We start from the raw sequence: 18,748 nt of genomic DNA, 5'->3' as shown, positions 1-18,748 counted from the left end.
ATTTATTTACTTCAAACGTGTCCATATATTTGAGCATAGTTCTCTTGTTTTTCGATGGCAATTTTGCGAGCTGCCTGTTACAACAGTTAGATGGCGATTACGAGCTGGTTCACAATTCACATGTTCATAACCATCATCTTGATTCAATATATTTAACCACCTGCCCTTTATATGTAGAATACTGTTGGCTTATCTTAGGCTAGTTTGTCGCAGGTTTTTCGGGTCCCATCTTCGATTAATACAAACAACCAAAATTCTCCGGAAGACAAAATTGCCATTTAGTTATTTGGGAGTCGGTGCTGGGGTACACATCTATCTATAGAATCAATAATTACCGTATTTTATCCGTCAGTAGTGAGATTGAAAATCAAGAACCGGTTTTCTTCTGCGTCGAACTCATTAGCAACAGGCTCCCTCATTTCAGAAAATGTATATATGTCAATGTCACCAGCATTAACATGACACGCTTTACATAAATCTAATAAATGAATTCCGAAACGCCAAATATAGCAGTAGCACATAACCAATTCGCTGCGGTTTATTATGTAGCCTTCCGGCACCGGTACAGAAATAACCGCAAACCACTTTTTTACCTCATACCAAGTGCAGTTTTCAGTATTCTGGGGCGTCTCCAGCTGCCGCAAAACCATGGCGGTATTTCCATACCATGGCCTCGACGGCAAAACCTATGGCGACTGACTTCTTAGCTGCCACAAACCAATGACGAGCTGCCGTTACGGTACCGCGGCAGCAAATTGAAAACCAATGGCAAGTAAAATTTTGCTGCCGTAACCACGGCAGGTGGGCCGTAAAGACAGGGCGGCCCCTTATGGTGATAAATATTGGGTAAGTTGGAACGTTTTTCTTATGGATACAGTTTTGATAGATTTGGGGTTAGGGTTTAAGTAGATATAATTCCGCATGATCAATTAAAATCCGGTACATTAACATTACCATATTCTGTGCTGTAGCTACGTTTCCCCCCCTAATAGATATGCATTCCCAATCAGCATATGCTCATAGTTAGTATGCTCTCAATGTACCACACTTCGAAACCCAAAATCGAACATGTATCGAAAAATCGAAGGGTTTATACGGCCAATTTCGCACCCGGCCCAGTTGAACGAAGGGATTTTTGCAGTGAACTATATGCTTTCTCCATATGCAACGAACCATTCAGATGGACTACGTAACAATGCAGGGAACAATGAAATAAAGAGCAAATATTCGGAAGTTTCCACTCATTGGTCGAAATTACTCAGCTTCGCTCTATGGCCGTTTCTATTTTCGGGTTAATATTTTTCGTCTGTCAAGCTCCATCATACCCTACTGCTCAGCTCCAAGCTGTGCTAGGAGAACCAAAGCCGGGTTTACGATCTCGTAACTGTGTCTCTCAGAATCGTGATAGCGAAATCTCGTTAAATGCGATTCACCAAAGACCTCGTAAGCACGGTCACTAGCATTCTCTCGAAATCTTACGCACGGTCGCAGTTGAACAAAATGCACTGACTGATCACTCAGCCGTATCAGTTGTCGCCGCTCACGGTCGAGCGTGTTTCGCCTTGGCGGTAACCTATCGGCTTTCTTTGCTTCACCTTTGCAGCCTGCGTTTTGAAATGTTGTTCATATAGCAGTGGCGTAATCTATAGACTGACGGATAGGCTACATGGAATAAATGCTGAAGTTACAGAGAGAGAGATTTATTGCCACAAAACAAATTACATATTGTGAACTATTTGTGTGACAGACAATAAAATCAGTGCGTTGCCAAAGCTTGTTAAGATTCTATATTTTTAATTGAGTCTATAGTCCTCTATTAAGGTCCTTTCACTTGCATCTAGCGGATTTTTTTCTTTCGGATACGACATGGAGAGATTGTTGGGCTTTTCTTCTGCAAGCTTCAATATAGGTAGCCATTTGTGAATCTGTGTTTATAATACTGTAGGCCAATGCTAGAATAAACTGGTCGCGGCGCGGCGGTGTGGCTCAACGGGCTAAGCGTTAGGAATACGCTCGCCACCGCACCTCTAATTACTCTGCGTGGGTTCGCAGGTTCGAATCCCATGCAGGGATGGTTATGTGCGAGAGGATTGCTGGACTCCTCGTCGTCGTTGGGTGGTTCACGTAACCGCTGGTCGGTTACGGCTTCCTCCACCACCAAGTCCATGCTTCCGAAAACAAACAATACAGTAAAAACTAATCCCATACCCGACTTGGAATGGTAACCGGACGAGAGGCCGTGGTTCGCCATATGGATAAGCCGTCTTATCGGCTTTCCTCTCCCCCGGGATAAATATGTAAATCCTATCCTAAACAAAAAACAATGACTTCAACAACTGAACAATCTCTGAATCTCAACCCTAGTTTAATCTGTAAATGCGGCAGATATCCCACAGCTAAGTTAACGGCACTAGACTACATACACGCTTACCCGAGTAAGGCCTTTTGATACTATGTCAATTTTTACAAAGTATGCTAACGTCTCAACGAGCCTATTTTAATTTGAATCACTGCTGAGAGCAATCCGAACTGTTAACGAGGCGAAGATTGTACTCGTTAGCTAGCGAGCTCTTCAGCGCGTTAAAGAACTTTCGTGAATACCGATTCTCGGTAAAATGTGAGAAGAAGGCACTTTACGAGACGTCTCATTTGGCGCCAAAAAAATTCTCTCGAATAATTTCTCTCGAATATTTACGAAGCTCTGTGAATACCATTTTTGCTTTTCACGAGAAAGTCGGTGCTTAACTAACACGTTACGCGGTAACGAAGCTTTGTTAATGGGGCCCCAGACGGCCTACCGGCGAACTATTTTCATTGGTAGATTTCAAATTCCATTATAATCAAACAATTCAAGCACAAGGAAATGAATACACCCTGTGATCGCAAATAATCCTATTCAGGTAATGAAACTGCCGTGGAAAGTATGCAAACGAAGTCACTATATAATAAATTATTAGTCTTGTGTCGTGGCCCCCCTCGACCTGCTTCGTAGCCCCTGTAGGGAGCACCCGGATGAGAACCACTGCACTAGTACAATCAAGTGATTTTACATTTAAAAATGACGCTACAGCGCTGGACGTCCTACAGTGGGTTGCAAACATCTTTATGTGAATCAACACCTTATTTATTCACGAGTCTCAAGCTTTACCTCATAGGCCGCGAGCCGAGGCAATTTATCTTTCAGTTTCGTAGCGCACATACGGTAACTACCTGAAAATGATTTTAAAATGTTCCTTAGAAATTTAGTAACAAATATTGCCTTGTTCCCACTTCCAAAAGTTGCACGTTTCACAGAAAAGACGCTTTTACTACAATAAATATGTGTTACCATCTGTCCTATTTTCTCTGCTTTTCCGGTATCATGGGCCAATCAACGCATACTTCTGCATGACGTAACAATCAAATTAGTCAGCTGTAGGTGGATCCCCAGTGGTCGGATGAATATCACATGTACTACTACTGCTCGCTTTTGCGTTGAGTAGCCTTTCCACAGATTTTTTCAGTTATTATTAGTTCAGTTATTCTAAGGAGGTGTTGAAAAGTACAAGTAAGATATTAAACACTTGTATATCCTTACCATAAATAGCAATTTTAGTTAAGCACAAGACGTTGTTAAATCGGTACGGTGCGGTAACTCCAAGGAAGGCTAGACCTAGAATAATATGTCACAAACAACGATATTTTCTAGCTTGTTTATGATTAATTTAATGACTCTTCTTGACTATTCAGCAGACCTATACTATTATATAGGCCACAGCATATTTGGAAATAGATATTAATGGCTGTTCCTGTAATGCACGGTTGTGTGAAAGAGAAGAAAATAATCAATTTTACTAATGTCGGTCGGTCTAAATCTAAATTCATAGAGTCGACAAGAACCTGGGAAGCAATGATAAGTTATGCCGGAGTGGAAAGGAAGTAGCATTGGAAACGATTGAGAGGTGAGAAATCGAGTTGTAGACAGACAGTTGATGTTTCAAAATATAGTCTATAGTCCATACTCATACTATCATAGGGCATTTCGGACTGTGATATATCAAAATTTAGTGTAAATATAGTCTAGTAATGGTATGCAAACACTGCTGGACTGTAGTACATGCAATGAGCATATATACGCTCATTGAGTACATCAGATAAAATGCATTATGTATTCAAGGTATTAGTTAGTAATTAGTGGTATTTTTACACTCATGCTGTTCCAAATATGATTTTCTTCCTCATTTTAGATACTGTACTACAAAAGAAAACGGCAATGTTTCACCAATCCGACCTAACGCAGGCTCTGATCACTGTTGCTATCAGTGCTATAAAATCGATTAAACAAGAAGTCTTGAAGCGAAAAGGTATATGAGAATCATAATAGTTGCAAACAGCTTAGATGGGCTATTCATATTGAAATACTTTAGCACTTTTCTGCAATTGGAACTGCCCATCAAACTCATATTGTAGACACTTCATTGAGGTTTTCAATTCATTTTTTTCTCAACTATGAAGATCTTTTGAGGCTAACGAGGCATTAATAAATAAAGCTGATGAATTTGTTTGTTCACTGTATGAAGAGGATATGAAGAATGTAAATGATACCAGGGCACGTCTATTTAACACTGGCAAACATAAGGATCATACTCTCCACCCAACAATGATTCACTGAAGAAGCATGTGGCCCTCAAATCAGTTCTTGAGTTAGCAAACTGCAAGTGTAAGAAAAATAGTCAAAGTAATTTATGCAAGTGTGCCAAAATCAACTTAAATTGCACATATTTTTGTTTTTGTATTGACTGCAAAAATCACAGTACACTTATAGAGAGGCGCAGTTCTTACCACTTCATGGCAGCTCCTGCCACGAACGAACCGCGGCAGCTCTTGCCATGGTTTTATAGCGCTATTCAATATTCAGTAATCAGTATTAACGGTATATTCACAAATGAATGTACCAGATTTTAATTGATCATGTGGAATTATATCTACTTAAACCCCAACCCTAACCCCAATTCCATCAAAACTGTATCCATAAGAAAAACGTTCCAACTTATCCACTATTTGTCACCATAAGGGACAGCCCTATCTTTACGGCCCACCTGTCGCGGTTACGGCAGCAAAATTTTACCTGCCATTGGTTTTCAATTTGCTGCCGCGATAACGGCAGCTCGACATTGGTTTGTGGCAGCTAAAAAGTCAGTCGCCATAGGTTTGGCCGTAGCGGCCATGGTATGGAAATACCGCCATGGTTTTGCGGCAGCTGCAGACGCCACAGAATACTTAAAACTGCACTTGCTTATAGAGGAAAAGTCGATTTTCGAGATAGGGGATTTCGAAAACAATTCAGAAGAAAGTGAATTAGATATTGTAGTTGATTTAATAAATATCATTTATTTGTTTGTTTTTTCGGACATTTGTTAGTGTCGTAGTCCTGTTTCTAGAAATAATATTGCCTTTGTTCAAATACATAACCACATAAACTAAAAAAAGACTAATTGTGATATTTCTGTTCACTATGTTATGTACATATTGTACATTCATTTAATTTTCTTGACTTTTCCGGTAAATTTCTAAGTGAGAAATAACTGATTTATTTGTGTTTTCGTGCTCACGATGTTAATTTGTGACTTCATTGCTTAAAAATAAATACGTTTGATAGCTTCTATAAAATGGATGTAGCTTTTTATGCTGTTCTTGTTGTAAACTGCTTGTGGTTATTACATAAAATTTATTCGCTAATGTGAATCAGCGTTGTTGGTGTCGCTGCTTTCGAGGTCACTCGCGACTCCTGTCACACAATTAAAGTATTTTTTGTTGTTGGTTACATGTATGCCATATTTTTCGTAATCTACCTAATAAATTATGATTGACTGAGGAAGTCCGATTTTGGTCAGGCAAAACATTACAGGAATACATTTGTGTTAGTGTGCTGTAGGGCTCTCGAATTGCATAGTTCTTATGTATGTGTTGTAAACTTATGGTTATTGAATTTCCGGGAACCTCTTATATTCAATTTCGCATCAGGATTGTGGAACAAGCTGTAATGCGTTCAGTATGTTCATTTTCACGAATTCATTTAGTTATCAGATGTGCGGTACGAAACTCATTTTCTGGGCTTCTTCAAGGCCTCGTCTCACGGCCCATATCCATGGTAAAGATCTACAAGTGTTAAATAACTTACTTATACATTTTTCAACAACGTCTTAGCACAACTTAACTAATAATAACTAAACGGGGCTATGGAAAGGCTGCCCAACTAAACGCAAGATCGATCGAGAAGACCCCACCTTAAAAATTTAATGAACTCATGCAACCTGTTTATGCAATATTTAAAATATAATTAAACTTGCAGTGTGCAATCTTAAATGACATGTTTTTCCTAACCTGATATTTCTTTATAGCGTGCAATGTTGTTCTATTCAACCATCAACTATTTATTAACCCGTTTAATTCGTTAATCATACTGTACTTGTCTTAGTTGTCCATCACTTTCATAATTATCCAAATGATATAAGAATTATCCTATATGTTTGATTACTGTTATATTATTTCTTTTGAATATTGTATTTATATAAATGAGATCTTTTGAGTGCCTTTATTGAGCTTTAATATTTGCAAATTTTCCTCCTATACTTCATTGTGATTAGGTCAGTTTGATCACCGCATTGGTACATTTACATTGATAATGATCATGCTGAAAACCTCTTGAACGCCCCAACTATACTAGATCCAGGATGGAGTGTAAATATTTTTATTCCCAGTACTCCTCTCAAATATATTTTTATCAATGCGGACCCTACGAACAGTAATTTGACTGACTTGTATACATCACCCAAAGGCTCAAGTTTTTATTAGCAAAAAATATTTCTCATAGCATTAAGTCAGCAAACATAGATATAGTTCGAGTTATGACATTCCCTATAAATATATGTCCTATGAATATATAATAGGGGGAACTCAGTCTTCTGCATTATCAAGTCCAACATTCCTCAGATGTGTATAAATTTTATTCTTGCCAACACATGCCTTTCAATGAAAGCTTTTCTCCCAATTGTCATCATAAAAGTTCATCATTAGGTTTTTGAATGTATTTGACGTTGACAATGTGAAAGTTTTATTTATTTTTTGCATAAGTTGCTAAGTGAAATTTTCCCAGATGTGACCAATTTTCGTGATCATGATTTTCAGAAGTGGTTCTCAATCTTCTCCAAATCTTTTCTGTAACTGTTTTCCACACCGCTGCTCCTTCCAAGCTCCAATGCACATATCCCATGATTTATTATCAGCTGGCATGTTGAACAAAAATTCCACCTAATTCAATATTAGATATCTATTTAGGATGTCATTATTTTCTGTATTTCTTCTGTAATAAAAATTTTTTTTTTTTTTTTTCAATTCTCAAGAATTCTCATATGCATAATTAAAATAGTGAATATGGGGGGAGCTGACTCTGATGACCGTATGGTCGTATCGCTCCCCCCAGTCTATACCGAAAAACTATACATTTTTATTGTTGCCATTGTTTCAGTGTTTATTTTTTTTTTTTTTTTCTGGTTGACGAAAATAAATCTCTCTCTCTCTCAGTAATAACTAATATTCATCCGGTCGCTAACAGCTGATTCGATTCAATTGTTACGTCATGCAGAAGTCATTGTTCATTGCCGAAAATTTAGAGAATATAGGACAGATCGTAGCACATATTTCTTGTAGTAAAAGCGTATTTTCCGTAAAACGTGCAACTTTTGGGAATGGGAACAAGGCAATATTTGTTACTAAATTTTTAAGAAACATTTTAAAATCATTTTCAGGTAGTTACCTGATGTGCGCTACGAAACTCACTTTCTAGGCGTTTTTCAGGGCCTCGGCTCGCGGCCTATCACTGTTGCCGTTCCTTTCACAAGCTGCGAATAACGAAGTCGAAACCCAAGTTGATAAAGTTTACTTGAGATCGACTATGGTAGAAAGCAGGCTGTCTGTGCCAGCAATACTGCCTATTGAAAGTGATTTAGTCGAGACATTATCTTTTGACCAAATAATTTCTGAATTTGCTTCAATGAAAACTAGACTTATTGAATTTGGAACTGTCAATAAATTTTTACAATTACTGCTTCAATTCTTCTGTTGTGTGGAATTTTATTCAGCTTTTACGACGGTGTTGAGGAGACGGCATTTCGCGCCATACTGCGTTGTTACGCCACTAAGTCCATGCTTCCAAAAACAAATAACTGGCTAACTAATATCATACCCGACCCGACCTGGACTGGTAACCGGACGAGAGGCCGTGGTTCGCCATATGATTAAGCCGTTTTATCGGTTTTCCTCTCCCCCGGGATAAATATGTAAATCCTATCCTTGTTTCGCGATTCCCAAATTTGGCACAATATGGCGTCCATGAACTTGTTAACCCTTGACGTTAACATTAGGCAAGTTGGTTGCCGGCCGTTGTGAGTTGGAACTGGTTTGCTGAGAAGTTGCTTCTTCCGTAGTCCGGTATTAGGTTATATACGGGCAATAAAGAGAGATTGTTCTTCACTACAGACAGATTCAAAATAAGCTCAGATAAATTAAAAATGGTAAAATGAATACGGAATACCGGTACTAGAGGTGGAGAGACAAAGAACGCGATAGACAGACAGAATCAAAATAAGCCTAGAGTCTGTAGAGTAGGCTGCCATTGAATTGAAATAGTACAATGCACGCTAGATACGGAATGCTAGAGGTGGAAAGACAAAGAACGAGAATAAGTACCGGTATTGTGTCGGTATATTTGGATGAGGATATTTGAGTCAGTGAGCATTCTGACAACTCTGCAATTACGGTACTGTACTGAATTAACAATGCTCACGCACTGATGCATTTTGGCATTATGCAACACATTTTTATATACAGATATACCGGTACCCGGTACCGGTACCGGTGTTGTAGTTTTGTTATGATTTGATTCTACCAGGGTATGGTACGGTATAGTACCGGTACTGTGGTTCGGTACGGTACCGGTTACACTGTAATAACCCATTCTGCCCTTGCTGCCTTGTCAGTCCTTTGATCAAAAAATCATATATTTTTATTCCGATACTTTGATATGCCTTGATATTACTGCGACTTAAGATTATACGGACTCACCGAGTTATTTCAATTTTTCATCGGGACCATAGGTTGGGAAAGTTTGAAACAATCACGCTCTACAATTTTTTAAAATATATAATAAAAAGACAGCGAGAAATTTCTCAAAGGAAAATTTTAAAATGTCAATTTTTCATTCTACAGTTCTTACCCAGCAACTAATCAATTTGACTGTTCTAAATATTAAAAATATGTAGTAAAGTGAACACTATTTCTTATCATAAATAAACAGTAGAAAATGGGTTCTTCCATGAGCTCATTGGCTGCGTGTGCGTGCGGAAGGAACATTATAACAATAAATAATCGAAGATACTTTTTCCAAACTAACATTGGGGAGGGAGGCTTTAGTTATGTTGATTTGATTGAAGGAAAAAAAGACGGACAATTTTATGCTTTGAAACGGATTATCTGCCACGATAAAAAAGCTCGAGATGAGGCTTTAGAAGAAGCGGAGTATTGTAGACAATTTCATCACGATAATATAATTCCTCTTGTGGACCATTGTGTGGTTGATAAGGGCAGATTAACAGAAGTTTGGCTTTTGCTGCCGTTTCATAAACGAGGAACATTATGGGATGAATTCCAACGTTTTATTAGTAAAAAAGAATGGATTGAGGGAAGGAGAGTTTTGCGAATTTTTTATGGGATATGTAGAGCTGTGGAAGCGTTTCATACTCACAAACCCTCACCATTGGCACATCGGGATTTAAAGCCAGCTAATGTTTTACTAACCGATGAAGACGTACCTGTGTTAATGGATCTAGGATCTGTTGCACCTGCTAGAGTTGAAATCAAATCTTTTTCTCAGGCGCAAGAGTTACAAGATTTAGCCGCGGAACGATGTACAATGCCTTATAGAGCACCTGAACTGTTCCAGGTTAACACTCACACCATTATTGATGAGAAAGTTGACATTTGGTCACTTGGTTGTATTCTATACAGTCTTATGTGTCTTGAAGGCCCCTTCGATAAAGCTTGGTTAAAAAAGGATTCTGTTCATTTAGCTGTCCAAAACAGAAAGTTGGTCTATCCAGATAACCACCCTTTTCCTCAAAGTTTTCGAAATCTTGTTAATGAGCTTATGGTTCTTGAGCCAGAAACGAGGCCCAACATAGAGTGGACTATTTCTCAAGTTGAAACATTAAGAAATTCGCAAATGGATGATTCATAGGAGTGATCTCAATATTCGTTTAGTTTTATATTTCCTGCCTCATCCTTTGATTAACTTTTCAGAATAATGTAGCCTAATTCTAAAGCAAATTGATTATAATACGAACTTCTGTTATGTAATTTTGATAATCAGATGAACTATTTATTTTCAAGTTCAGCTCTTCAGTTTTTGATCAAGCAATTACTGTATATCCTCGCCATACAAGCCGACCCCCTAATAAAATCATTTTTTTTTAAATTTGCATATAAGCCACAAGCGATCATGTGTATGACAACCAATCACAGACTGTTATCGCTGGTATAGCGTACCAAGCGAGCGCTGCTTTGTGTGTGTGAGAATTTATCATGGTTCGAGTTGTATCCATTAGAATTAAGTTAGCATAATGTCGTTTCATTTGAGTGTGATTACTGATCAGAGTTATATGCGTTTAAGCCTTAATTTGGCAACTTTTTGTTGAGTTTTAAACTCAGCTTATATGCGAGGAGGATATACGATTCCACAGAAATGCCATATCATGGAAGTGGATTCAGTCAACAGCCTCTATTGGCTGATAATGATGTAAGGTTAGGTTTACACCTTTTTCATTCATTTGACATTAAAGGTTTTCTGGTGCTACATACTGTTCTGATATGTGTATGAGAATCAGGGCTTTTTTAGCCCATTCTCACATTGTTGCAAATTAACAGAATTTCTTTTGTTACAAAATTATCGTGGTGCTTAGAGGTCGGTGGTAAATTCTGTGTTTTTATAGAATTACAGTAGTCTAATAGTGGGGTCTAGCTGCCTAATTTTTTGGTGTTTTACATTTTAGCTTCAACAAGTTTGATTTTGTATGTTTATCAAATTTATTCCTATCAAATCCCTATCAATATATCCTAATGGATATTTCAAGTATTTTGATATTTCATTCCGTATTATATTTTACGTGACAGTTTTAATTTAGAAATTTGAATTGAAATGTCACTGTTATAAATTCGATTTTTTTATAAATGCTGATTTATAATCTAATCTACTTGTGTTCCACCCTTCATGAGACTATAAGCACAAGCAAAATGTTGTACCAGGGTGTAGCCGTGGCCAAGCAAAATGTTGTACCGACTACCGAGCCATGATAACTCGAAGCATGCAATTTCGAAAAACTTTTTAGTTTTATAACTTTAACGCTCTTGTGCTAATGGCCTTATATGACATGCCTTCCTTTATACAATTTAATGGTTTGAAAAGGATAAATATATATCGTAAATTCTTTTGTTTTTGCGGTGAAAGTTTGTTTCCTTATTTGTACCACTCTTGTAGGCGTTCATGTATCTTTGAAAGTTTTGAACCTTAAATGAATGCTTATTATTCTTGTGCAATATTTTTAATATTGTTGCATCTTAAATTATTTTGTGTATTTACTTGATTTTAGTTTTAATTTTAAACATGAATGTCATTTCATGCTGTGGATGACTCTTAATCCTGAAAGAAATTACTCAATGTTGACGAATTTTAATTTTAAACATGAATGACATTTCATGCTGTAAAGCATGCTCTTAATCCTGCAAGAAACACCCCTTTGTTGACGAGGCCAAAAGTAACATTTATTAGGGTGGACAACTTTCCTAAATAAAATAGTTAAAGTATCAGGATTTTGTGTTGTGTCTTATTTTAAATTTTCTGTATTCTGTCTAATCCAGTGTTTCTCAAACTTTTTGAGGCGTATTGAAATATCCTAAATAATGCAGGCAAGATAAAATCCAACAAATATTATTTTCAATTAGCTCCATGCCCCCTTGAAAAATTGCCTACGCTCCCTTGAGTGGCGCGCCCCACTGTTTGAGAAACGCTGGTCTAATCTATATTGATCGTGTTCTGTCCTGGGAAAATAGCTCTTTAGTATTTATGTTAACCTTCAACCACATACACTGTAAATATTCGTGTCTTTCCTGTGCAGAAAATAATATATAGAAATAGATTTGGTCAATCGATGTCGTACAAAGATGAAAATGTTGAAATGTCAGTGGAGATAGCGACATCGAGTGTTTCGTTGGGAAATAACGAACCATCAGATGAAAATCGTGAAAAAACAGATGACCTTTCACCTGCGCCTGACGCTGAAAATGAAATGGGACAACTTAAATCAAAATTGAAAAAAATTAAGGGGAAGAAAAATGAAAATAAAGAAGAGGGTGAAAATAAGGAGGTGGAGATAGAATTTGCTGAAGGAGATGGTAGTTTTATGTGTGGGGTTGTAGAAGGCTTCTATGGTAGACCATGGACAACTGCTCAAAGGAAAGAACTTTTTCAGAGGTTAGCGTAGTTGAATTTGTTATATAATATGGATTTCAAATCAATAACGCACTGGTTGACTGTATTAAACCTCAATTAACTTGTATAGATCTACATTTAAGCAGGTATATTAGTCTGGAATAGGCTGTGGAATCAAAAGTTTGACATGTTTTCTCTGGAATTGTCGTTGTTCAAACTGCTCGAAGTCTGAATCATAATTTTGAAATCTAGATCGAATATCCTCCTTTCATTAATAATGAGGTCAAAATTTTCAACTCAAAAATTATTAATTTCACTAATCGTTTTTAACAATCTGTAAAACAAATCAAAGTATTTATTATCGAAATTCGATTTTCTTAGAATTTCGAGTTTGAATATTTCGTAAGTCTGACTCAAAAATTTGTTTAAAGCTGGAGTCGGGAGTCGAATATATTTTTTACTTAACTTCTAACGATCTCTCATTTTATTCAGAATGAAATCGATGGGAATGAATACTTATCTGTACGGACCGAAAGATGATTACAAACATAGATTATACTGGAGAGACTTATATTCTATGGATGAAACAGGTAAAGTTTCAATTTTTCCATTGGCTTACGCTGGTATGCATGAGTCTACTATTTATTTGAAGACGAAAAGGTTGAAAATTCTTCGTGTTCCAGCATTGCCTACTCACTTTTTACACCCTCTCTGAGTTGGTGATCTGGTCGTTTGAAACCAACCCAAGTTGTTTAACCTGTGCAGTCAGAGGGGTGAGTGGTGGTGCTGGGGTTATGGGTGTCTTGACCCCATTTAAAAATGTTCTTTAGAAGAGTTTCTACTTTTGCCTACTGCTTAAAACAAACCACAATTTAGTTTTACGGTAAGCGCATCGCGATAAAAGCGCATCATGAAACGGGCAAAGTTTACATTTTACTTTGAGATGTTTATACTCTGAGCAAGACTCTGAACTAGAGTTAAAAGTTACTATTTATTGCAAGGTTTAAACTTTGTCTACCCTAATTTTTTACAGAGGGTTAGGCAATTCCCCCCAATTATTTTCCCTCCGCTCAATATGGGACAATATTGGTGAATTTTGGAATCACTTATTCAGAACAAGCAGGCACCTGAAATCAAGTAGCTTTTAGGTTAGGCAAAATTCAACTTTTACCTGTGCATTATAGTTGGCCGAAATTGTTTTACCATGAAAGATTTCTCAGTTTGAACATGATTGGTACTTGGAGTCTATTTGGTAATGTTAATAGGGAATATGGTCCATGAAACTGAGGTAAATTACCCCGAATAGGTCAGAATTTTTCTTTTTTCGTAGGATTTTAAATTAAATTTAAATGGCAGGATATTATCTGAAGATAGCAATCAATATAAGTCAACTCCTTAGCAATATGTTACCAAGTTAATATGTGCATGAAGAATAACTGCTAACATAACTACTGTGTTATGTGGCCCAACCTGTTATGATAGCTTTTTTATGTGTGGTAGTTGGGAACTAGAAATTGTATGATGCAGTACCAGTAACTAATAAATACCATCAGTGTGTATATATCAATACTCATTAGGTTACACCCACTATCTTAATAATGCCCATACCTATGAATGGATTGATCCATCCAATCATTCATGTTCGCTAAACTCGATTCAGCAGATAAATAAACTGCAGCTGGCGAAATTCCAGCAAATAGTGTCTTCCTCTATTGTTACGTAACAGTCACGTAACAATAAAGTCAGACACTAAGTAACAGAATGTAAACAACATAGAAAAGTAAAATGAATTTATTGATTCATAATATACACAACATTTGAAATAAGAAAAGATAAATAGAATAAGTAAAATATTCTATCATATATTAGTTTAATAACACAATTCTGTTAATTTTTGGGGCGCACTTTGGGAACCGCTGGGTTATCCAATTTACTAGTTTTTGAAAATAACGATTTCTGGAACCTTTCTGTCATGTGTTCAATTGTTGCACGCATTCTAAATTGATTCTCTGAGAACATATCTAGTAGGATTAATCAATTTTAATAAGCAATATAATTAACTAGTTACTATCTTGGCTAATATAATACTTTGTCAAAAATACTCCCTTTTTAAATCTTTAACGAAAATGAGAATATGTGTTCCTCCTAATTAAAAATGAAAAAGTATATTCTGTTGTACACTAATTTTCTCAAAACATGGTCTCTAGCTATGAATAGAGTACTAATTGAGGAGTTGCATACAACCACTGATTCTTCTAAGACGAGTATTTAAACTGTACAAAAAGCAGAGTGCACGTTTAACTATTGCTAGTGAAGAATGAAAATTTCTAAGAGGGGGAAAGATGGAAATGCATTGAAAAAGGATGGGTACTACTGTTTTAAGCGAACAGGAATTGTGAGGAATATGCCAATTATACGAAATTCTCCTCGCTCTTTTCATTAAGGAAATTGGTACTCTCGTAAGGTGTGTACCTGGTTCAGGTTAGGCCATAATTTTATTATGATTTTCCCAAAGGTTTCAGGCCCATGCCATAGGTTTCAGTCCCTTTACACAACTTGATGTAAAATGGGCGAACAAAATTAGTTAAGCCCATATTGGTACACAAACTTCTGGAGCGCCATATTTTTTGCCTGGTGGGTACGGTGAATGTAGATGCGTGAGAGCTTACAGCCAACCGAGTTTGGCGACACAAAGTTTTCTCCAAAAGTTCAGAAGTTCTTACTGATCCTTTCTGTTACAGCTCTGCTAAAGCTCCTCATTGATGCAGCAACAGAGCAAGATATCTTATTCATTTATGCCATATCACCAGGCCTTGACATGTCATTTGCTTCAGATAAAGAAGTGGATTGTCTGAAAAGTAAACTGTTGCAGGTAATTCATTAATAAGGTTGCTTGAGGTAAATTTTTTGTGTTTTTTTTATGTCTTTGCTTTAAACAAGGCTCTGCAAAATTTTAAACAGCTGTTAAGTCAAATAAAAGTTTATTAGTAAAGTAAATAAACAGACAGAGCACATACTTATCATATAATCAAGGGCAGTCTCTTTTTACAGCTGAATGAACAGTATTTATACCAGTGACCAGTGAGGCTCGCAATGTAATAATGACATGACAGTAATAATTACTGTAAACAAACATATGATTCATAGAAAATAATGAACTATCAACAGCAAACCACAGAAACTCAATTCTTTATATTGTAATTTCAAGTCCGACTCTTTTAAAAATATAAGCTTCGTGCAATTTGGAATCTGTTTGTACTGAGTGAAGCTATAAAAACATCTGATAAAAAAAAATTTAACCTGAGCCAACATGAAAAAATGTTCAATAACATTTTGAATGTGTATTTATTAAATGCAAGTTGTTAATCTTTTTCAAATTCATCTAAATATTCCTTCACAGGTACAAAGTCTTGGATGCAAGGCATTTGCCTTGTTGTTCGATGACATAGACCCGATCCTATGTGCAGCAGACAAAATGCAATACGCATCTGCCGCGTCTGCTCAAGCCGGCGTCACAAACCAAATGTATCAGCTGCTTGGGGGACCAAAGTTCTTGTTTTGTCCTACAGGTGGGTGGAAGTTTTTATTGTTGTCATTTAATAGAAGGAGTAGACATTTGATTCTTGCGCAACTAGCAATAAATGAAGTTGAGCCAATGTTATGAATGTCCCTATACTTCTATTTTTGGTACTGTTGTTATGCCATAATTTTATTCTGATTTTCCTTATTTTAGTCAAATTTCGAGTTCGGGGACTGTTTTTGTTAGCCAAGTGAATATACCTCCTGCCCATAGGCTTCCCGTCCCTTGCACAACTTGATGTAAAGTAGGCGAAAAAAATTAGTTACCTCCATATTGGTACACATACTTCTGGAGCGCCAAAGTTTGTCTGTATATACTGGTGCCGGATTAGTTTGGTCATTAACTCTCTTTCTGTATTGTTTATAACAAAAAGAAAAGCATCTTTAGGAAATTTTTATCTGAGGTTTTGTGGGCTGATGATCTTAGCCTTATTTTGACACTTCGCCTAAGATTTAGACTCGCCACAAGATTAAAGACTGAGGAACACTGATCTAAACTATATAGTTTGCTTTGATTCAATTTCGAATTTGTTATATTAATTTGAAAGCAGAAATCGGTAATTCGATTTTGGCTCAACTGGCAAAAAATACTTTTCAGCTAACGTTTTGATCAACTCTATAGTTCTATTTTCTATTCATTCAATCAATAATGGTGCAGACTGGAACAAGTTACAAAAACCTAATTTGGAAACACTTTAACATGTTATGTAATATCTTATTATGAAACATTGTTATGATAAATTTAATTGACATCCTCTTCAAACCTTTTAACTGTTGCATATGCAAAGAAATACCAATTGGAATAACAGGCAAAAAATATTTTTAGCTGACTTTTTCAACACCTCGATAGCTCTATTTTCTATTCATTCATTCAATAACGGTGCAGACTGGGAACAGGCCATGCAAACCTAATTCATTTCTACTTCAATATGTTATGTTATATCTTATTATAAAACATCGTTATGATGGAATTTAATTGGCATCCTCCTTAAATTTTGTAATGACGTACGCAAAGAACCAACGATATAGCTTATTAAGGACAAAGATGGCCAATGCTTATTAATCTACTATACAGATAACATTATGAAATAATATTTTTGAACTTGAAATTTTATATATACTGATGGTTATATATATTTTAAGATTATGTTATATTCAACAAAGAACAAGTAGAATTCGATGAATACATTTTCAAATAGGAACGAGTATTTTGATTATAAAAATGAGTATGTTTCAAATTTATATAAATATACATTATGACTAAAATTTCTTCATTCAATTCCCGAAAACTTAGGAAAGTCAGAACGTCACCGAAACGAAAAAAAAAGCATAACTTGGGATGCTTGTTAGACCTTCAACGCTCTTGAAAACCCATGTTTTCTGGCCTCCGACCGCTAGCCGATACGGTATAACTTGGCAATTAGAAATTACAGACCCCTTCCCTTTGAAAATTCCTGGCTATGATTCCCTTGTGAAGGTCTTTGCTCATGTTCCACAGACAACCGCTCTGTGGCTTGGCACCCCAGAGCGGCCAAGAGTTTGAGAAATATTTCTCGTAACTATATCATCTACTTTCTACCAACTGCGCATCTTTACTAGATCAGCCCATCTCTCTCCCTGGCAATTTTTGAGTTCATTTCTATCATTTTTCAGAGTACTGCAACAGTATGGCAATACCAGATGTCAAGAATTCATTGTATCTCAAGACTATAGGAAATGAATTGAATAAAAATATATCAATCATGTGGACAGGTGAGCTGGCTGTATTTGCACTGATGGTTGTATTTGTATTGTTGGCTGTATTTGTACCTGATGGTTGTATATATATATTGTTGGTTGTATTTTTACTGTTGGTTGTATTTGTACTGTTGGTTGTATTTGTACTGATGGTTGTATTTGTACCTCATGGTTATATTTGTACTGTTGGTTGTATCTGTAATGATGGTTGTATTTGTATTGTTAGCTGTATTTGTATTGTTGGCTGTATTTGTACCTGATGGTTGTATATATATATATATATATATATATATGTTGTTGGTTGTATGTGTACTGTTGGTTGTATTTGTACTGATGGTTGTATTTGTACTGTTGGTTGTATTTGTACTGGAGGTTGTATTTCTATTTTTGGTTGTATTTGTACTGATGGTTGTATTTGTATATCTGGTTGTATTTGTATTGTTGGCTGTATTTGTACCTGAAAGTTTGTTGTTGGAAAACATTTCAACCAATGGATCAATCAATTTTAAGTTTTTAGTACCTAAAAGAAATCCCCTTTTTCATATGAGACCTGAAATTCTGTCCAAAATTTTGGCTGTTTTATTTTCTAATCGTTCCCTTCACAACGAACATAACTGCCTCCAGATTTCTTCAGCAAACAAAGTGGTCTAAGGCCTAAATGTACTGGTATATACAAGGGCACATCTAGGATTGCCAGAAAAGGGGGGGGGGGGGGGGGGGGGGGTCAAATTCGCAACTTCCCATGCTCTGGCTTTTAAAACAGTTGTTGCGATTATGTGCGCTTGTCTTTCTCCTCTGATAAAACAGTTGTTGCGATTATGTGCGCTTGTCTTTCTCCTCTGCTAACCGTTTCAACGTATGATGATTTTTCTGTCAAGTAAAATATTCAATTCATGACATCTGCGAGAATTT

General features: G+C 36.4%; 2 protein-coding genes across 2 annotated transcripts in view; both read left to right on the top strand.

The window, feature by feature from the left end:
- The first annotated feature begins 9,228 nt into the window (after positions 1-9,228).
- LOC120338668 (serine/threonine-protein kinase 16-like) lies at positions 9,229-12,213 on the top strand. Its single transcript, XM_039406571.2, has one exon. It carries the CDS (start codon positions 9,341-9,343, stop codon positions 10,271-10,273), a length of 933 nt encoding a protein of 310 aa, XP_039262505.2. The 5' UTR covers positions 9,229-9,340; the 3' UTR covers positions 10,274-12,213.
- Positions 12,211-18,748, top strand: part of LOC120338667 (protein O-GlcNAcase-like) — a 25,214-nt gene continuing 18,676 nt past the window's right edge. The window contains exons 1-5 of the mRNA XM_039406570.2: positions 12,211-12,562; positions 13,013-13,110; positions 15,262-15,392; positions 15,921-16,089; positions 17,753-17,851. Of these exons, the coding sequence (XP_039262504.2) occupies positions 12,240-12,562; positions 13,013-13,110; positions 15,262-15,392; positions 15,921-16,089; positions 17,753-17,851 (820 nt within the window). The 5' untranslated portion in view covers positions 12,211-12,239. The remainder of the gene's footprint in view (positions 12,563-13,012; positions 13,111-15,261; positions 15,393-15,920; positions 16,090-17,752; positions 17,852-18,748) is intronic.

This window comes from Styela clava, chromosome 9, assembly GCF_964204865.1.
Source record: "Styela clava chromosome 9, kaStyClav1.hap1.2, whole genome shotgun sequence".
NCBI lineage: Eukaryota > Metazoa > Chordata > Ascidiacea > Stolidobranchia > Styelidae > Styela > Styela clava.
The sequence above is the reverse complement of the archived record's forward strand: the minus strand, read 5'-3'. Positions and strand labels throughout refer to the sequence as shown.

Bases quoted from the DNA above. Each gene is read 5' to 3' on its own strand.
- LOC120338668 (XM_039406571.2), top strand. From the start codon at position 9,341: ATGGGTTCTTCCATGAGCTCATTGGCTGCGTGTGCGTGCGGAAGGAAC.